Source organism: Nomascus leucogenys, chromosome 12, assembly GCF_006542625.1.
Source record: "Nomascus leucogenys isolate Asia chromosome 12, Asia_NLE_v1, whole genome shotgun sequence".
Taxonomy (NCBI): Eukaryota; Metazoa; Chordata; class Mammalia; order Primates; family Hylobatidae; genus Nomascus; species Nomascus leucogenys.
This window is the reverse complement of record NC_044392.1, coordinates 65,882,364-65,903,275: the sequence shown is the minus strand read 5'-3', so window position 1 is coordinate 65,903,275 and position 20,912 is coordinate 65,882,364. Positions and strand designations below refer to the sequence as shown.

General features: G+C 49.8%; 1 protein-coding gene across 1 annotated transcript; it reads left to right on the top strand.

Moving 5' to 3' along the window:
• The first annotated feature begins 32 nt into the window (after window positions 1–32).
• STRIP1 (striatin interacting protein 1) lies at window positions 33–20,375 on the top strand. Its single transcript, XM_030824871.1, has 21 exons — window positions 33–243; window positions 3,310–3,379; window positions 4,078–4,152; window positions 4,570–4,704; window positions 4,793–4,913; window positions 6,023–6,091; window positions 6,924–7,030; window positions 7,122–7,249; window positions 8,477–8,659; window positions 9,028–9,245; window positions 10,226–10,291; window positions 10,401–10,464; window positions 12,373–12,444; window positions 13,247–13,321; window positions 13,477–13,574; window positions 14,820–14,946; window positions 15,169–15,269; window positions 16,054–16,120; window positions 16,667–16,771; window positions 17,395–17,599; window positions 19,399–20,375. The coding sequence occupies exons 1-21, from the start codon at window positions 64–66 to the stop codon at window positions 19,644–19,646; spliced, it is 2,514 nt and encodes an 837-aa protein (XP_030680731.1). The 5' UTR covers window positions 33–63; the 3' UTR covers window positions 19,647–20,375.
• Window positions 20,376–20,912: the final 537 nt, after the last annotated feature.

Sequence of the window (20,912 nt, the reverse complement as noted above, 5' to 3'; positions counted from 1 at the left end):
ATCACGCGAGAGGTGCATACGGCGGCTGTCCGCGAGTTAAGCTGGGGGTGTGGAGCAGCCAAGATGGAGCCGGCAGCCGGCGGTCCGGGCCCACTGATCGTGAACAACAAACAGCCTCAGCCTCCGCCACCTCCGCCGCCGGCAACCGCACAGCCACCACCCGGGGCACCGCGGGCCGCCGCGGGCCTCCTGCCTGGGGGCAAAGCCCGCGAGTTCAACCGCAACCAGCGCAAAGACTCGGAGGTCAGGAGCTTCGGGGGGCGAGGCTCGCACTGGGTCGGGCGGCGCCGGGGGTCCCGGGCCCGGGGCCACTCTCGGGGCCAGGTTGGGCTTCCCGGAGGGCTCGGTAGAGCCCGGCCGAGAACTGTCACTATACAGCGAAAGGAGCAGGAAGCGAGGCTGGCAGCTCCTGGGGTCGGGGGCATGAAGCTTGAGTCCTTGCTCTAGCTCCGCAGCCCGGGAGAGCTTCCCGGAGCCGGCGACTGCTGGTTTGCTCCCTTGGGCCCCAGCTGTGGGCGTGGCCTCGAGGCCCTAGCCCCTGGGGAAGCCGCCCTCGCCCCAGCTCGGGGGTGAGGAGTCGGGGGTCTTGGTGCACTGCAGGGCGCTGGGCGGCCGCGCCCCCAACCTGATCATCTCGGGCGTCTGTCCCTGGCACGCGGGCGCCAGCTCCTGGGTCCTGCCGCGCGCAGTGGAAGGCGCGTGTGGGCAGGGAAGGCGCCGGCGAGGATCTGGAAGGCACTTACAGCCGGACCGAGCTAATTATCACTGAGAGTAGAGTAGGAGGGGGAAACATGCCCTGTTCTTCTGACCTGAGCCAGATCAAGCCATGGGTTGACAGTGCCTGTGGTGGGTATTGTGCCCAGTGCGCCTGATACTGAACTGTTAAAGATGAGAAATAGACATTTTAAGCATGCGTTAGAACCCAGCATTCCTTCGTCTCTCGCTAGTGAGCCGTTCCTGCCGTTCTGGAGATGGCATAGTCTGGAGCTGACTAGTAACCTCACCCCAAGTTAAAGAATTCCTCCCACTGCCTCCTTTTGCAGAATTCATGAATGAAGATACTCATGTCGTGGCGTTTTAGGGCTTCTTAATCAGCAGGTTCCCAGAGCACTTACTATGCCATCTCCTAGATTGATCAGCAGCCAAACTGATCAGCCGAGTTAATGAGAGGGAATTGTCCAAGCATAATGTACCAATTCATACCAAAGAGCAATGATACTATCTTTAGACTTGTGAAATCAGTTCCTCAGAAGCTTTTATTTTTTGTTAGCAAGCCTAAACCCCTGAGAAAACATGTCAACAATTGGCAAGCCTGAAGTAGACGTAATTTGAACTTGGAGTGAATTATTTGAAAAAACAAAAACACTGACCTTTTAGGAGCCCTTGCATGGTGGGATGATGGACATCAGTGTTAACTGCTCAGTTTTTCAAGTGTGGAAGATTACGAAAGTGGAGGGGGGTGAACCTACCTTCGTCATGAGAGGAGTTATCATTTTGAAAAATGGTTTAAAATTTTCCAGAGTAGCTATGAATAGTCAAGTAAATAACCCTTTGACGAATTTTAATTTCTCTTTGTACCCTTTAATTTCCACATAGAGGCCGGCTGCAGTGGCTCACGCCTATAATCCCAGCACTTGGGGAGGCCGAGGCGGGCGGATCACCTGAGGTCAGGAGTTCCAGTCCAGCCTGGCCAATGTGGTGAAACCCTGTCTCTGCTAAAAATACAAAAATTAGCCGGGCGTGGTGGCTGGTGCCTGTAATCCCAGCTATTTAGGAGCCTGAGACAGGAGAATTGCTTGAACCTGGGAGGTGGAGATTTGCAGTGAGCCGAGATTGCACCATTGCACTCCGGCCTGGGTGACAAGAGTGAAACTCTCCCCGTCTCAAAAAAAAGATTTCCACATAGACTCATTACATGAAAGACCAGTCAAATGGACACATTTAAGCAGAGACCTGTCTAAATCCATTTCTTTATAGAGAGGCTGATGCCATGATCTTTCTTTAGTCGTAGCTGAAATCGGTAGTTTGGGAGCCTCATCAGTGAATGCCTGGAGGACTGGGAGGCTGACATTTGATGAGAGCCCACTATGTACTACATAATTTTGATTAGTCCTTAAAAATCTTCAAAGTAGATTTTCATCATTGCCATTCAATGAATGAAGAAACCGAACCTCAGTAACCTGTGAAAGTGTACACTGTGTTATCTCTGAACACAACGTGGAGTTCTTGTTTGTGGGTATGTTTTTTGTTTTGTTTTGTTTTGAGACAGTCTCCCTCTGTCTCCCAAGCTGGAGTGTAGTGGCGCGATCTTGGCTTACGGCAACCTCCACCTCCGGGGCTCAAGCGATTCTCCTGCGTTAGCCTCCCGAGTAGCTGGGACTACAGGCACACCCCACCATGTAAAAATATATTAAAAAAATTTTTAAATATTTTTATTAGAGAAGGGTTTTACCATGTTGGCCAGGCTGGTTTCGAACTCCTGACCCCAAATGACCCGCCCACCTCAGCCTCCCAAAGTGCTGGGATTATAGGCATGAGCTACCTCACCTGGCCATTGTGGGTATGTTACGTCATTTTGTGGCTGGTCTTTGTCTTCCCAGGTAGACTGTAATTAAACCTAAGGACTTTACCTATTTGTTTCTCACTTCTCTCTTCCCAGTACAAGGCTTCCAAGGTGGTGTATTCTCAGTAATCACCTATTTCCAGCAGGAAAAAGATTGTCTTTGTCACATTTTCTCTTATGTGTGGGAAGGAAGTTGATCTGTTTGGCGGCTGCCTTCTTTGTCATTTCTCACTGAAATTTGAGACAAAGGTGGGAAAGCTGAGCGTTTCAATACTCACTTTTGTCCTGAGCTGTTGACAGCCCACTAGCCAGAAAGAAGTTAAGACTTCTGGAATCTTAGCATCATATGGAATGGTCATTTACTGCACAAAATACATAGAAACCTTGTATTTAGTCATTTAACAAATATGTGAGTATAAATATTCATTCATTCACTTATTCATGCCAAGTACCATGCTGGACCTTGTGAAATCATTGGTAAGTTAAATGGATGATGTTCTTATTCTCAGGGAACTTGCAGTCTTGTGGAAAGGCAGACACTAAACACATCCTATAATGATAAGTTATGATAAGTGCTCTGAAGGAAAAGTGTAGGATACTCTGAGAGGTTTTAGGAAACAAAATGTGAAAAAACATAAAAAAAGTGGAGGCAGTGGTGTCCTGTAACACAACAGCATCTCGAAGCATGTGTTTCTTTGATAAATAGAGTGATCCTTTTTCCTAAAGCTCTCTCCTCTTGTCAGCAGGGCTATTCGGAGTCACCAGACCTGGAGTTTGAGTATGCTGACACGGACAAGTGGGCTGCGGAGCTCTCGGGTAACGCACAGACCTTTGTGTTATTTGGGGGTGGTTTTTTCCTTACTGGTCTTTAATAAAATTAAGAATGAATATCATTTAGGGCTTCATTGCTTTCCCTAGTTAGTTCTATCAAATGTATATATATATGTGTAAAACATGTTATTTGATTCAAGCCTTGTGTATCTTATAACTTTGTGTTGTCCTTTACTTTTATGAAGCTGGCTAGAGCCCAGTCCCACTGTAAGACAGTGATGTTCCTTGGCTATCCACTGTGACCCTGATAGTGGTTTCTCCTCCAGCAATGGGTCATGAGGGATGCCTGCATCTGTGCCAATCTGCTGCTGCCACTGCCACTCTCATGTAATGCGAGGTCGGTGTGAGCTGCTTCTCCAGCCTCTATAATACACATCCTGCTCAAGAGGTAGCAGCCATTTGAGAGACGTATCCCAGGTGGCCATCAGCCCTGGCGTGGCATGATGGGATGGATGCACATCGGACTGGAAGTGTCCAGATGGCATTCTGGCACTCTGGTTCTCTCTATTGTGCACATCAGAGCACTAAGATCCCTTTCATAATTAGAGAGCTTATTCCAGGAGTCACTGTGACTCAGTGGCAGAGTTGAGAGTGGAAGCAAATGCCTTGCCTTCTCTGCACTTGTGAGACCTGGTGTGCAATGCAGACATGGAACCAATGGTGATGAGACTTTGTTCTGACAGAGCTTTACAGCTACACGGAAGGGCCAGAATTCCTGATGAATCGAAAATGCTTTGAGGAGGACTTCCGGATCCATGGTGAGATGATTTCCCGCACTTCTTGCTTCCTTTGCCCTGCATGACGAGAGCTGCAGGTTTCTTTTAGGCATCTGAATGACCTGAGTCATCCTGGAACGGCCTGAGAAGCCTGCTGAACCCTGATGGTTCAAAGCCAGATACATGTAGAGTGGACTTGGTGGCACATCGGTGGGAGCTTTTCAGAATGTGCATATTGGGGGAGAAAAAAAAAGTCATGTGATTAAAATTGCACCCAAAATACCAGCGTTTCAGTTTGGAAATCAAATTCATAGAGCAGCAGTATGATCTTACCACTTATATAGGGCGTAACTTGTCTTTCTGGTCCTATGGCAGTCATGAATTTGGTGATTTAACATGGGTCCATGCCATTGTGAGGATTTTTCTAGGCTCAGGTGTAACTGGTTTCTTGCCCTGCAGTGACAGACAAGAAGTGGACTGAGCTGGATACCAACCAGCACCGGACCCATGCCATGAGGCTCCTGGATGGCTTGGAAGTCACTGCCAGGGAGAAGAGACTCAAGGTGGCTCGAGCAATTCTCTATGTTGCTCAAGGTATTGAGTGGACCTCCCCAGGGTTCCCTGGCACCTCTGCCCACTCAGATGCAGGGAGGGGCTCAGTGAGCTGAACCCTGTATTGCAGGCACGTTTGGGGAGTGCAGCTCGGAGGCAGAGGTGCAGTCCTGGATGCGCTACAACATCTTTCTCCTCCTGGAGGTGGGCACGTTCAATGCTTTGGTGGAGCTTCTGAACATGGAAATAGAGTGAGCATTTTTGAGAGGCTGAGTAGGGAAGGGGAGGCTGGGGTGGGAAGGGGGACAGAGCTTGCAGAACTAACTGGCTTTGAGAGGGTTAAATGGGGCAGAAGCTCTGGTCCCAGGCTGTGTTTTGACCACCTGGGTTGAATAACGGAGTTGGTCACTTACACCTTGAAGACTAACGGAGACTAATGACAGGTCCCTGCGGCTCCCTGATGCCAGAGTTTTTACACCAGACAGTGCAGGCCCTGCCCAGGCCTGGGGTGCTCCTCAGAAGGAGACTCTTCACTTTGAGCTCTCTTTTGAACCTGCAGACTCTGCTGTGTTCGCCCTGCAGTTTCCCCCTTGTCAGGAGGCCAGGCACAAGACTGACATATGGGCTCAACCAGTGCCTGGCCTTGCCTGTGTCACCTTTGTCCAGTGGACAGGTCAGCTGCTGCTCATCTAAGGATAACACCATCAATGATAATAGCTAAGACCGCTCATGGAGTGCCTGTGTGTCCCGGGCATTGTTCTCAGAATATTACTTGCTAATTCATATTAAGGATATAGGTACTACTATCATCCCCATTTTACAAATGAGGAAACTAAGGCGCAGTTAGAGCCAGGATTCAAACCATGGCAGTCCAGTGCATGGCTGGGTTTTTTGTTTTTGTTTTTTCTTTTTTTGTTTTTTTTTTTTGAGAGAGTCTTGTTCTGTTGCCCAGGCTGGAGTGATATGGCACGAACTTGGCTCACTGCAACCTCCACCTCCCAACTTCAAGCGATTCTCCTGCCTCAGCCTTCTGAGTAGCCAGGTTTACAGGTGCCTGCCATCACACCCGGCTAATTTTTGTATTTTTAGTAGAGATGGGGTTTCGCCATGTTGGCCAGACTGGTCTCAAACTCTTGACCTCAGGTGATCCACCCGCCTCAGCCTCCCAAAGTGCTGGGATTACAGGCATGAGCCACCATGCCCAGCCATGGCCTGGGTTCTTAACCACTGTATCCTATGGCCTCTTGTGCAGTCCAAGCACGTATCACAGCATTTTGTTTCCCCATTGGTCAGTACTTGTCAGGGACATCACTTATCTTCCTTCTTGGAGGAAGATGCTGACTCTCAAAATCTCCTGCAGCAACAGTGCCGCCTGCAGCAGTGCTGTGAGGAAGCCTGCCATCTCCCTGGCTGACAGCACAGACCTCAGGTGAGGCGAGCAGCAAGCCTGGGCTCCCGAGCGTTAGTCAGAGATGAGATCAGAGCAGGGTGTGGGAGGCTGTCTATGGGTGTCATTGCTGTGTGTGCTTCTGTACATGTCATCTGCATGTGTGATGGGCTCAGTGTGAATGATGAGTAGGAACTGCTGAGGGCTTGTCCTAGGTGGGACTCTGGGTTGAGACTCCCAAAGGCAATCCAGGGTCAAGTGACTTATTAGAGCCACAGCTAAGTGTGGGCCTCCTACTCACCCTGTTACTCAGGACCTGGTCGTGGGGTGTTTTGTATTTGGATGAAACACTTGATGATATTCCCTGGACTCCCACCTTCTTGTGTACACAGCTTGATGCTCATCTTCATTGGGTTAGACCGGACAGCTTCCTAATGTTTCATAGCTGCACAGGAGCTCACAGCAACTGCTGACCACCAAGATCACCCCTCAGTTTTTGAGGGTTGAAATCTGGCTCTTTTTATGAATTTGGAAGTTTTTAGACTAGGTGGTTGTAGTGTTCCCTCCTGGGTGTTAGGATCCCTGGGTGTCACCTCTCAGCTCCTGCTTTCCATTTCCTCATCATAAACCCTGTTTTTGTTCTCACTGTGACCCTGTTCTGCTTTGACCCTACAGCTCACTACCACCTCTGTGGTTGTTTTCTTTTCAGGAAGCTTAGGGTGGTAAATGCTTTTGGCCATTCTTGTTCATACTCATTTATTCAGCTACCGTTTATTAATAGTAAGCCCCTGCTTTGTGTAAGCACTTTGTTAGACACTAGGGTGCTCCTTTGACCCCCCATCCCACTCCATTGTGAGCTGGCTCTTGTCATCAGGGTCCTGCTCAACATCATGTACCTGATAGTGGAGACCGTTCATCAGGAGTGTGAGGGTGACAAGGCTGAGTGGAGGACCATGCGGCAGACCTTCAGAGCCGAGCTAGGTAGGACCCTGGGGATCCTCTCTAGAGGCCCTGCCTGGAAGCTGAGGTGGAAGGCTTTGGGAGGGTCCTGATACCTTTGTGTCACCTCCAGGCTCCCCGCTGTACAACAATGAGCCATTTGCCATCATGCTGTTTGGGATGGTGACCAAATTTTGCAGTGGTCACGCCCCTCACTTCCCCATGAAGAAAGTTCTCTTGCTGCTCTGGAAGACCGTATTGGTGAGCACCTCCTTGGAGGAGAACTCAGGTGCTAGGGGATGGGCAGTAGGGAGACTGTTCCTTGAATATCCTTTTGAATATTGAATTATGTGACTGTAAAACTGCTTTGGTAAAAAAACTATTTAAAAAGCTGCTGAAAGGAGATGACAAAAGCAGTGCCACTATTGTCCCATTGCAACCAACGAGGACGTAGGCCTTGAGTCAGAGTAGGCTATTGGCTGTCTGACCCCTGGAAGCTGTTTTCTGTCATAGAACAGCTCTCCCCAGGCAAGTTGCCTCTCAGCAAGCAGCTCTGGACCTGGAGTTTGTAAAGGGATTTGAGGCAAAGTTACAGCTGGTGTAATTGGGGCGCTGGTTGGATGTCACTTGAAGGGGCAAGAGTGAGCCCTGAGCCAGCCTCCATTTTCTTCAGGATATGGTGTCAACCTGACTCTGTGTCTAGGTAGGGAGGGACTGGGAGCCAGGGTGGGCCGTCCAGCACAGTGGGCTTGGAGCGTTGTTAGCAGCCAGGCCATGCCAGGAGGCCTTCCCAGGAGGAGTGGCATGGGGAGGCAGTGGAGGTGAGTTGGGCCTCTGCTACACTGGGGCTCATCCTTCCTTTCAGAATGGGTCAACTCTGGAGCCAGGGCTCAGTAAGTGTAGGATTTCTTAAGAGTCATTGACACATTTTATCTTGGCCACACATCCTGTTCTTCATAAAGCCTTGCTAAGGCCAGAGAGGAAAGCCGAATTGCTCAGAAACAGTAAAACTGAGCAGTCTAAAGCTGGATGTTGCTGGGGTTTCTGCTTCTTGGGAGATGTTTAGATGAAGCTTTTTTTTTTCTTTTAAATTTGAGCAACTAACTGTATTTCTAATTTGACTTTGAAAGACTTGCATGTACAACTTGTGAAACATACGAGTCTCACCAACTTTTCTAGGAACTTGCAGGGTTAGGCTTTTTGCTTCTTTTTAAATTGAAGAGTATGTCATAGGTGCAGAGTTAGTGTATCTGCACTAGGGTCAGTCAGCCTGCATCTCTACTCTTTCCTTGTTCCTTTTTCTCCTTTGCCTTGCGGATGTTGTGGAATTCTCCTTGGGAGTGGCTTCAGTCCGTTGTTCGGGGGTTGCCTGGGTCTCTATAAAGACATGGGTCATGATGTCATGGGTGCTTCTGAGCCTGACACAATGGTCAGGGACCAGCCTGTGGACACATTGACCCTGGCTCTGCTTCCCCGTCTGTGATGCAGTGCACGCTAGGCGGCTTTGAGGAGCTGCAGAGCATGAAGGCTGAGAAGCGCAGCATCCTGGGCCTCCCCCCGCTTCCTGAGGACAGCATCAAAGTGATTCGCAGTATGAGGGCAGCCTCTCCACCAGCATCTGCTTCAGACTTGATTGAGCAGCAGCAGAAACGGGGCCGCCGAGAGCACAAGGTAAGGGCGACAGAGGTCCCTGTGACTCCTGAGGGCCCTCAAGGTGCATGCTTGCAGCAGCACAGTCCTTGGAGGAGCAGGGCTGCTGGAAATGATCTCTGATCAGCCAGTTAGAATCATGCCTCCACGGCAAGGACACTTTGTCCCCAGCTCTGGTCCAGTTTATGGTGAGTGCTCAGCACGTGGTGCTTTTGAGGGACTGGAGCAAGAAGTAGTTGATGGTTTGGCCCCCATCTTGCCTCCCCCTCTGGTTTTTCCACTGTTCTTGCCTCTACCAGACACCCCTATGTGCTGTGTCTCCTCTGGCCGCACTTCCCTGGTCTGTGTCCTCAGTTGGCTCTTGTCTCATCTCCCTTCCCTGGTTTCAGGCTCTGATAAAGCAGGACAACCTAGATGCCTTCAACGAGCGGGATCCCTACAAGGCTGATGACTCTCGAGAAGAGGAAGAGGAGAATGATGATGACAACAGTCTGGAGGGGGAGACGTTCCCCCTGGAACGGGATGAAGTGATGCCTCCCCCGCTACAGCACCCACAGACTGACAGGCTGACTTGCCCCAAAGGGCTCCCGTGGGCTCCCAAGGTCAGGTGAGTCTCAGACCTCCAGAGCACTCATAGCTCCTGAGGCCAGAGCCCTCACACCCTTAGGCCTGCCACCTGGCCTGTGTCACCATGTGTGGTCCTCTGCAGGGCAGGCTGACCGTGGCTCTGGGATGAGGCTCTCTTAAAGCACACTGTGCTGTCCTGAGGGTCTCAGGGAGGCTGGCCTTGCTGGTCTCACACAACATGGCCACCATGTGGCTACGGAGTCAGTAATTGGAGTTAGCTCTTGGTTAGATGTGCTAGTGAAGGGGGATAGGAAACAAATAAAAACAAAAGCATTTAAGCAAACATGTCTCCACCCATCCTGGGGTTGTATATGATTTTTAACAGAAAAACGATAGATTAAGGAAGAGTTTCTTTAGAGCCATAATGAAAATGTTTGAGATATATGTGGGTAAATCGATGGATGGAACGGTACCTGGAGATATATAAATGGTGTCTGTTTGATAGGCAGCAACTTAAGAAATAGATGAACATGTGAGAGGATATAGAAGTCACTTTCTTGATCCAGGTAAAGCCTCAGTTTTCAGTGATCTGTGAAGGGAATGCAAAACAGATCATCAGAAAATGCAAGGTATGCTGATTGTTTGGGATAGGAAAAGTGACCTATATGAAAAATCAGTAGCCTATAGCTTTAATTGTTTAAAAGTTTTAATATTTAAGAAAGTCTGTTGACAAACTTGTCATACTATCTGAATAAAGTATGTTTTTAAGTTTGATGTATCCCTTTAATTTTATGAGTAAACTAGTTAACATGTATTTCCAGGTTACTGATCCAGCAAAATTATAAGAAACATTAAAATACTCCGAAAATTTCAGTTTTTTCCCTTTTTTCAAAGAGAAAAACAATTGTGGGTGACTTCTGGCTTCACAGTTTCTGGATGCTGTGTTTTTGTTAACTGTAACACTTTGAAATAGCATTTGCTATAAACCTTTTTCTTTCTCTTTTTTTGGTGATGTGGCAGAGAGAAAGACATTGAGATGTTCCTTGAGTCCAGCCGCAGCAAATTTATAGGTTACACTCTAGGCAGGTGAGTAAAAGCCGAGTTCATTTTGCTGTTAGCTCTCCCGGCCTTTGGTGTTTGGGATCCCAGGTGATTTGATGTCGAGACTCAACACAGGGCCTTCTTTATTCTCCAGTGACACGAACACAGTGGTGGGGCTGCCCAGGCCAATCCATGAAAGCATCAAGACTCTGAAACAGGTGAGTGGCTCTGGGTGAGCTTTTGGCTTGTTTGGCCCTAAGTGAGTAGAGTGAGTAGAGTGAAACCAGCCTGTAGGGAGAAGCCTTTTAAGACTGTTGTCTGCCTGCAAGAACCTGGGGTAGAGGCCGGGGTGGACTTTGGAATAACCTTGCAAACAGTCTTTCATAAGTTTTGCTTGTTTTATTGTAAGTTTTACTTGTTTTAGCTGAGCTTTTGTTTAGGACTGACTGGAAAGTCTTTAAAGATTATATTACCTGGGGCCGGGCGCAGTGGCTCACGCTTGTAATCCCAGCACTTTGGGAGGCCGAGGCGGGCGGATCACGAGGTCAGGAGATCGAGACCACGGTGAAACCCCATCTCTACTAAAAATACAAAAAAATTAGCCAGGCGTGGTGGCGGGCGCCTGTAGTCCCAGCTACTTGGAGAGGCTGAGGCAGGAGAATGGCGTGAACCCGGGTGGCGGAGCTTGCAGTGAGCCGAGATTGCACCACTGCACTCCAGCCTGGGCGACAGAGCAAGACTCCGTCTTAAAAAAGAAAAAAAAAAGATTATATTACCTGACCACCGGGCACCAAGGCATGCGCCTGTAGTCCCAGCTACTCAAGAGGCTGATGCAGGAGGATTGTTTGAGCACAGGAGATCAAGGCTACAGTGAGCTATGATCATGGTCCTGCACTCTAGCCTGGGACACAGAGTGAGACCCGGATTCTTTGAAAAAAAAAAAAAAAAAAAAAGGATTATATTACTTGACAGTTGTTGAAATTCTAAAGAACTCAATAAATAGCCCTCCTTTTCCTTGCCCACGTTCTCAGGCCGTTGAAACAGAGGAGTAGGCAGATGGAGATTGTAATGCCAACTTTATAGCTCATAGAGCCATGGAGAATGAGGCTTAAGAACACAGCAGTAGTGTCCTAATACATTGTTCCAGAATTAGGCAGAGTTACCTACCAGTCCCAGGCAGTGTGGGGAGGCTCTGCTAAGCCTGGTGGTATGGAGGAGAAGAGAGCACAGACTCTCAGCAGGCAGACAGGTTCTAAAGGGAAAAGAGAAGGGTGAGGACAAGGCCGCCCTGTGTCCGCTCCCATACTCTCCAATCAGAGAAGGGAGGAGTGAGTGTGTGGATGGGGCAGAGAGAGATGAGGGGTGTTTGGCAAGCCCCTGTCCCTCCACATGGGAGAGAACATTGAGAGTGGGGAAGAGGCATCTCCCCTAACAGCTATCTGGAGTGAAACTTTATATGTTTTGAAATATATTTTTGGAATTTGTAGTACTAAGTGGTCTCTCTGCAGCTAGGCTTTTTGAGTACTTGATTTTGCTTTCAGTTTTTGTCCTGTCGCTGTAGCTATCTGAAAGGCCATTTCCCTCCTTTAATTTACTTTTTTCTTATCTACCGTGGGCTTCTTACCCTTGTTGCAAGAGGAAGGGGCCCTTTTAGAAAAATATTCTGGGGCCAGGCATGGTGGCTCACGCCTATAATCCCAGCACTTTGAGAGGCCGAGGTGGGTGGATCACCTAAGGTCAAGAGTTCAAGACCAGCCTCACCAACATGGCAAAAATCCCATCTCTACTAAAAGTACAAAAATTAGCCAGGCGTGGTGGTGCACCTGTAGTCCCAACTACTTGGGAGGCTGGGGCAGGAGAATTGCTTGAACCTGGGAGACGGAGGTTGCAGTGAGCCAAGATCATGCCACTGCACTCCAGTCTGGGCAACAGAGGAAGACTCCATCTCAAAAAAAAAGAAAGAAAAATATCTGGGTTTGGGATTTTAGTTAGGGATTTTTGTGGTGACTTAATCCTCTTTCAGAAGACTGTGTTTGAAGACAAATGTGTGGGGTTTTTGCTAGAGTGCAGGGAGTTTGGCCAGAGAATGTTTTCCCCAGCCCTTCTTTTCCCATCTCTCCCTCCAGCACAAGTACACGTCGATTGCAGAGGTCCAGGCGCAGATGGAGGAGGAATACCTCCGCTCCCCTCTCTCAGGGGTAAGTTGGAGGTCCTCAGGCCAGGCGTGGTGGCTCACTCCTATAATCCCAGCACTTTGGGAGGCCGAGGAGGGTGGATCATGAGGTCAGGAGATTGAGACCATCCTGGCTAACACGGTGAAACCCTGTCTCTACTGAAAAAAAAAAAATTAGCCAGCCTTAGCTGGCCATGGTGGTGGGCGCCTGTAGTCCCAGCTACTTGGGAGGCTGAGGCAGGAGAATGGTGTGAACCCAGGAGGTGGAGCTTGCAGTGAGCTGAGATGGCGCCACTGCACTCCAGCCTGGGTGACAGAGCAAGATTCCCTCTCAAAAAAAAAAAAAAAAAAAAAAAAGTTGGAGGTCCTCTTCAGCCCCCGGGATCCCCAGCTCTTCCCAGGCATTGTGCTGGGATTAGACCACAAGGTTGCCCCAGGCCCTGCCCTCAAAGAGCTCCCAGTGCACAGGCTGAGACACGTCTAGTGCAGGGTTAAGAATACAGACTGAGTCAGGAACCTGCCTCTGATGCCTGGGTCCACCACTTTGTGGATGGCAACTTAGGCAAGTTACTGGGTCTCTATGCTTTATTTCCTTGTCTGTGAAATAGGAATAATAATACCTTTATAGGGTTATAATAATAAGGATGAACTGAGTTATTACAAGTAAAATGCTTGGCACATTGTTTGTGTTCAGGGTTTGCTGTTATCATCATTAACATCGTTATGTACATGACTGTTTACAGGTTTTCCTCCAGCCAGCTAGCAAGTTGGCTCAGGAGATTGTATTCTGGGCTGGGGTTTTATGCTTGTACCCATTACGTTAAAAGGGAGAAGAAGAAGTTGAGCAAGTCCCTGCAGAAACCCTCTACCAAGGCTTGCTCCCCAGCCTGCCTCAGTATATGGTGAGTGGCGCCTGCAGTAGGACCCTCCCACTACACTGGCCTTAGAGCAGGCCCTGCCATCCTCCTGCCACCTGCGGACCAACAGGAGTACTGCTTAGAGCTTAATTTTGACCCTGGGCTCTCAGACCTGTGTCTGAATGGTCTACTCTTCCCAGATTGCCCTCCTGAAGATCCTGTTGGCTGCAGCACCCACCTCAAAAGCCAAAACAGACTCAATCAACATCCTAGCGGACGTCTTGCCTGAGGAGATGCCGTGAGTATCGTTCTGTGAATGAAGCAGGTGGGGCAGAAGATAGATGGAGAAGGGCAAACGTTTTCCTCTTGTCAGGTTGGTTGTTGTTGGCCCAGCTTCTCTACACATTAAATGTAGGTATTTTTGACCCAAAAAAAGGAAACTACGAGATTAAAGAGTTTCACTGGTTGGGGAGATGGCTTGGTCCTGTTGGCCTGGATTCTGGTGTAGACTCTGCCACTGAGCGAACTCCTGAGTGAATTGGGGAAAGTCATTTCCTCCTCTGTAAAATGAATGAGGCCACCCTGGACATTGCCCCAAAGCCCCCCTCTCCAGCTGTGATCGGGACACCCAAGATGAGGAGGATTAGTTTGTAGACAGCTTGCCAGCAACAGCTGAACCTGTGCCAGGTATAGAGACTTCCCTTTTCACCAGTGATTGGGCACGCAGAATGCTGGCAAATGTCTCAGGGCGATAGAGTGAGATTCTTCAGAGCTCTTCTGCTCTGTGCCCTGTACTTGTCTTTCATGTGAGAGTCCAGATTGAGATCATGTTCTACTTTGAGAAGGACCTGGACCTTGACCTGATCTTCTGCCTGCCTGGGCCACCAGCCCTGAGCCCAGCTCCTGGGTGGCTGTGGCCCTGGAGTATGGCAGTGATGGCCAGGTGAGGGAGGAGGCAGGGGTTGATTAATACCAGAGGGAGGATCACAGAACACTAGGCCATCATGTGATGGTCCTTGGAAAAAAGGTTCTAGAGTCAAATACCATATATTTGATTCATGGATTTCTCTTATAAGGAGGAATTCCTCTTACAAAGATGTACGATGAGAAGTCCTGAATTAAGAAACCAATGTAACTCAGTGCTTCCTAAATTTATCTTACTCCAAAACCCTTTTTTCCATGACATGAAACTTGCCAATATCCTGGTATTCCACAGAACACATTTTGGAGAACTCAGGTTAATATGGCAGCAGAAGCTTAGGGGAGATCTTGGAAAGGAGAAGAAGTTCATTTTTGGAGGAAGGGCAGAGAAACAGACTGAGAATGTATTTGAGGGCATCATGGGGAAGAAATAAATTGTGCCAGACTACATTGCTTGGGAGGTGGATGGGGGAGCCCTCGGCTGACTTCTGAGATGTAGTTGGGGTGAGTGGGGAGGTGGGAGTCTTTGCCCAGGGGGGCTCAGGAGTCCATCTTTTCTGTGGGCACCTAGAAAGGAGGTACTGCACATGCTGGTGGCTTACCCAGGCAATTATGTTTCCAGCACCACAGTGTTGCAGAGCATGAAGCTGGGGGTGGACGTAAACCGCCACAAAGAGGTCATTGTTAAGGCCATTTCTGCTGTCCTGCTGCTGCTGCTCAAGCACTTTAAGTTGAACCATGTCTACCAGGTACCCGCAGGGCTTTCCCTCCTGTCCTGTGGGGTGGGACCTCAGGCACTGCTGCTCCTCCAGCCCACAAGAATGGGGGCCTTGGCCTTTGACCCGCTTGAACTCTGCATGAATGTTCTAAGACATGGCCCTCCAGCCAAGGCCTTTCATCCCTTGAGGAAAGAGGGCAAAGTCCCAAGGGCCGCGCCTTTTTTTTTTTTTTTTTTTCCCTGTTGGCTTCAGTTTGAATACATGGCCCAGCACCTGGTGTTTGCCAACTGCATTCCTTTGATCCTGAAGTTCTTCAATCAAAACATCATGTCCTACATCACTGCCAAGAACAGGTGATGAGGGCCAGGGACCACGCAGGGGTGGGTATGGTCAGACAGCAGAGTTCCCAGCTGGTATTTCCCACTGCGTCCATTTTTCCAGCACCTATGAGCCAGCACTGTGCCAGGCATCAGGACACAAAGATAAATGAGACATGGCCCCTGCCTGTGGAGAGCCCAGTGGGTCAAATCTGAGTCTAGCTAGTCCTGCCCCAGGTGACTTGGTTTGTGCCTGGGCAGGAGGGTTTTCATCCCAGGATCTAGTACTTTCCTCCCTGTCCCTTCTGTACTTTTTTTTTTTTTTTTTTTTTTTGAGGAGACCATGGGCTGCTTGCTCTCTCTGAGGGGCTCGGCCATGTGCCTTGTAATGCCCTATCTGCTGACTCTTAGCCCCTGCTGTTGGCCTGGTGCCAGCTGTACTTGACATTACTTGCTCGTCAGTGTGATATACCACAGGGCGCCGGCCAGACCTTGTCTCCAGAAAGGTTTGGCATAAATTAGTTGCCCTGAGCGATCTCCTCCCCCACCCCACATTGATTGCTGTGGGGGAAGCTGTGAGGGTCTCTGCCCCTTACAAGATCAACAAGCTGGCCTCTGGCTACAGGGGTGCCTTACAAGTTCTCTTGTAACAGATACTTCCTCATCTTATAACTGGGGAAACGGGTGGGACAGACCAGGTAGATTCCTACTTCTGCTCCAACAAGTGAGGGAGGAAAGCTGGGAACTCTCAGGCACGGCTGCTCCACCAGGCCCTGGGCCTTTGCTCATGGTGGGCACCTGGGTCCTCTCCCCTCTGCAGCATTTCTGTCCTGGATTACCCTCACTGTGTGGTGCATGAGCTGCCAGAGCTGACTGCAGAGAGTCTGGTGAGTGGCTGGGCTCTCCTCAGCTGTTCCTTTGGCACCAGGGTCAGTGGGTAGAGAGCCTGCCTACCCCAACACTGCAGGAATAGAGGTGTCTCCCACAGGTGAAATCACTGTGGAGTGCCCGGCTTTTAAAGCACTGTAAGTATACAGAAGGGCCAAGAGAAGGGCTCTTGCAGAGCAGAGAGATTTGGATTTAGGGATTAGTCAGGGAGTGTGGTCTTCAGGGGCTGCTGATCCAGAGCTCACCTAGTAGAGGGCTTCTCTCCCTTAACACTGGACTCGGCAGTAGGAGCTCTGGGGCAGCCCAAGGCCACAGCTCCCAGTATCATGGTTCATGTTTCCTGTAGGAAAAGTCTAGGGAGCCTCCCTCTTCCCCTAGTCCCCTGCCAGCTTCTGGGATGGAGTCCTGGGGCTGCTCTGAGAGCATGGGGTTCCTGGTAGAGGCCTGAAGACCCGGCTGTCCTGAGATAATGTGTGAGGGACTTTTGGAAACTGCTGCACACACTGCAGCCATGAGGGCTGATTGTTCCTGGGTTTACCCTGCAGGAAGCAGGTGACAGTAACCAGTTTTGCTGGAGGAACCTCTTTTCTTGTATCAATCTGCTTCGGATCTTGAACAAGCTGACGAAGTGGAAGCATTCAAGGACAATGGTAAGTGAGTCAGTGCAGTCAGCAGGCTTGGAACTTGGAGCTCAAAGAAGAGTGCTGGGAGCAGGAAGTCCCCAGGGTGGGGGGCTCACTGTGCCTTCTCACTTAACTTTGCTGTAGCCATATCCTTGCATTTTAAGGGCCAATTCCCAGTTCCTTGATGAATTGAACTGGAAGCTGGAAGAGGCCAGTCATGCACTGAAACAAATCTACATTTATAGAAGAGCTTTTTCCATGTCGTCTTAATCTTGATTGGTAACATAACCAGGGTTCTGAGAATCTTCCTTAACTCTGGGTCTGTGGATGCCTTTGGGGTGGGGAGGTCCTTGAATCCTCTGATAACTGTGTGTACATGTACACAGGAATGTTTCTGGAAAGAATCCATAGCTTTCTTCAGATTCCAAAGTGACACATAGTTAGGGTGACCAACCATCCTGGTTTGCCTGGAACTCTATTGGTTTTAGCATTTAAAGTCCTATGTATCAGGAAACGCTTCAGTCCAAGGAAAACTGGGATGGTTTGTCACCCTGACCATAACTTCCAAAGGGTTAAGCAGCAGTGTGATCTGGGGTGTGTGCCTTTATTTCTATCTTCAACTTGGGCTGCTTGCTTGTTTCCCTTCCCAGATGCTGGTGGTGTTCAAGTCAGCCCCCATCTTGAAGCGGGCCCTAAAGGTGAAACAAGCCATGATGCAGCTCTATGTGCTGAAGCTGCTCAAGGTACAGACCAAATACTTGGGGCGGCAGTGGCGAAAGAGCAACATGAAGACCATGTCTGCCATCTACCAGAAGGTGCGGCATCGGCTGAACGACGACTGGGCATACGGCAATGGTGAGGCTCTGCACTCAGCCAGATTTGGGTGGGAGTGTGTCGGAAAAGGTGACATCTTTCACTCCCTGCCCATGGTACTCAGGTGCTTCTCTGCCCTGATCTTCCTCCCAAGGAACAGGAAGGAGCCTAGCTCCTGCTTTTGTAGCATCAGGATGGGCACTCTAGGAAGGACTTTGAGAAGCTACCCAGGCTTGGCATCTGCGATCATCCCCATCTCCCCCTGTACCTCCAAGTCATTCCTTTTCTAGAACTTGTTGTAAGACTGTCCCCTCTTTTCATCCCCATTTTGGCCACCTAAACTCTTACAGCTCTTGACTGGCTTTTCTGCCTCTAATTCCTTCCCCTCCATCAGTGTCTCATATTTCCCTAGTGATCCTTTTTTTATGTTTTATGTTTATCCTTTTAATGTTTTTTTAAAGATAGGGTCTCGCTCTGTTGCCCAGGCTAGAGTGCGATCTCGGCTCACCACCACATCTGCCTCCTGGGCTCAAACTACCCTGCCTTAGCCTCCTGAGTAGCTGGAACCACAGGCACATGCCACTGTGCCCACTTAATTGTATCTTTTTTGTAGAGACAGGGTTTCACCATGTTTCCCAGGGTGGTCTCTTTTTTTTTTGAGACAGAGATTCTGTGGCCCAGGCTGGATTGCAGTGGCATGGTCTCAGCTCACTGCAACCTCTGCCCCCCGGGTTTAAGCGATTCTCCCCCCTCAGCCTCCCAAGTAGCTGGGACTACAGCTGGACGCCACCACGTCCAGCTAATTTTTGTATTTTTTGTAGAGACGGGGTTTCACTATGTTAGCCAGGCTGGTCTCGAGTTCCTGGCCTCAAGTGATCCACCCGCCTTGGCCTCCCGAAGTGCTGGGATTACAGGCATGAGCCACTGTGCCCAGCCTTCTCAGGGGGTTCTTGAACTCCTGGGTTTAAGCGATCCACCAGCCTCGGCCTCCCAGAGTGTTGGGATTACAAGCGTGAGCCACTGTGCCTGGCCCCCTAGTGAATCTTTTCAACATGCAGATCCTGTGCTGTTACCTCCCTGAGTAAAATCCTTCATTAGCTTCTTATTTCCCTTAGAATTAGATTCAGACTCTTAGGCAGGGCATGTGAGGCTCCCTCGTCCTTTTTCATTCTCCTCCTCTGTAATCTGACCCAGCTTCCTTTTCAACCTCCTTATGGGCTGTCAGTCCAGCCTCCATCATACCCAGAGCTCCAGGCACAGGGAGTGCTTAGTTCCTGAACATAGCCGTGTGGTTCCCACTGCTAGGCCTCTGCAGGCACTCTTCCTTCGCCCACAGTGTGTCTCCCCTGCCCACCTGGGCTGCTCTGTGTGTGCATGTTGCTGCGTTGCTGCGTTTCTGGACTGTACCACCATGGCTGAATGACTGTGTCTGTACTCTCAATGCCCTGTGAATGTGTGCAGGCCCACAGTGGCACACGGTACCTGGTTGGGGAGTTGAGAGAGAATGAGCAAATGAGAGGATCTCCAGATTCCTCCCTCTGACCCCAGAGAGCCAGGGAGAATGCCACTTTGAAAGAAATGTATTGTACACATGGTTCTCCCTCTCTGGGTCTACATAATCCCTACAGTATAAGCCTCTTTCTCAGTACCTCTGGCTTTTCTGCTTGTACTTGACTCTCTTTTGGATCTAGGAAGGAATTCCTGGCATCTTTCTGAGGATGAGCTCGGAGGTATCCTGCTCTTAGTTGATATTCCTGGCCAGGTCCCTGAGCTGCAGTGAATCCATGGGGAGCTGCTACAGGGCGTGGCTCCTAACTGTGTTTCTTCCTGCTTTGTCTCAGATCTTGATGCCCGGCCTTGGGACTTCCAGGCAGAGGAGTGTGCCCTTCGTGCCAACATTGAACGCTTCAATGCCCGGCGCTATGACCGGGCCCACAGCAACCCTGACTTCCTGCCAGTGGACAACTGCCTGCAGAGTGTCCTGGGCCAACGGGTGGACCTCCCTGAGGACTTTCAGATGAACTATGACCTCTGGTTAGAAAGGGAGGTCTTCTCCAAGCCCATTTCCTGGGAAGAGCTGCTGCAGTGAGGCTGTTGGTTAGGGGACTGAAACGGAGAGAAAAGATGATCTCAAGGTACCTGCAGGACTATCCTAGTTCATTGCTGCAGTGCTCCCATTCCCCACCAGGTGGCAGCACAGCCCCGCTGTGTCTTCCGCAGTCTGTCCTGGGCCTGGGTGAGCCTAGCTTGACCTCCCGTTGGTTCCCAGGGTCCTGCTCCAAAGCAGTCATCTCTGCCTGAGATCCATTCTTCCTTTACTTGCCCCACCCTCCTCTCTTGGATATGGTTGGTTTTGGCTCATTTCACAATCAGCCCAAGGCTGGGAAAGCTGGAATGGGATGGGAACCCCTCCGCCATGCATCTGAATTTCAGGGGTCATGCTGACGCCTCCCTAGACACACAAATCCTTCCTTTGTCAGCTTGCAAAGGAGGAGGGTTTAGGATTAGGGCCAGGGCTAGAAAGTCGGTATCTTGGTTGTGCTGTGGGGTGGGGGTGGGGTGTTTCTGATGTTATTCCAGCCTCCTGCTACGTTATATCCAGAAGTAATTGCGGAGGCTCCTTCACCTGCCTCAGCACTTTGATTTTGGACAGAGACAAGGTAGGAAGAGAAGCTTCCCTTAACCAGAGGGGCCATTTTTCCTTTTGGCTTTAGAGGGCCTGTAAATATCTATATATAATTCTGTGTGTATTCTGTGTCATGTTGGGGTTTTTAATGTGTTTGTGTATTCTGTTTACATTAAAAAGAAGCAAAAATAATTCCTGTTGGCTTGTCTACAGGAAATATGGCCTATACATATCTCCTCCAGGCCTAGAAAGTGTTTTTTTCCGCTAGCATTGCTGGTCAACGCTTGTCCTTGCCAAGCTGCCTGCCTTTCCCATCCTGGGGGAAGAGGAGAGGGAGTTGGCATTTATCCAGTGTAAGTTAACCCCACAGTAATCTGGGATTGCTCTCGCCCAACTCCAGGGCACTAGGTTACTTTACTGACACGTTGTCCTGCATCCCTGGGTTTGCTGTAATTTCAGTAGGAGCCCCAGTTTCCTCTGGATCACATCACTGAGCTGGCCTCAGCCAAACCAGTGTCAGTGCTAGGGAGGGAGGGGCTAGGTCAAAGCAAGGGGGTCAGCTGCTCTAGGTCCCCCCTGGGGCAGATGGTTGGGACTGAGCGGAAACTTCAGGACTCAGAGCATAGGAAGCAGACCATCAGGAGTCAGGTTCACGGTGGGAAACAGTGTTGGAGGGCCCAGGAGCCCCCTGTGGCTGAGAGAAAAGCAAGGAAAATCTTTGTGGTAGGT

Excerpts from the sequence above, each read along its gene's own strand:
- STRIP1 (XM_030824871.1), top strand. The coding sequence starts at position 64 with ATGGAGCCGGCAGCCGGCGGTCCGGGCCCACTGATCGTGAACAACAAA. Across the intron at positions 4,914-6,022 it reads CTTCTGAACATGGAAATAGA|CAACAGTGCCGCCTGCAGCA; the intron begins GTGAGCATTTTT and ends AATCTCCTGCAG. Across the intron at positions 10,465-12,372 it reads GCATCAAGACTCTGAAACAG|CACAAGTACACGTCGATTGC; the intron begins GTGAGTGGCTCT and ends CTCTCCCTCCAG.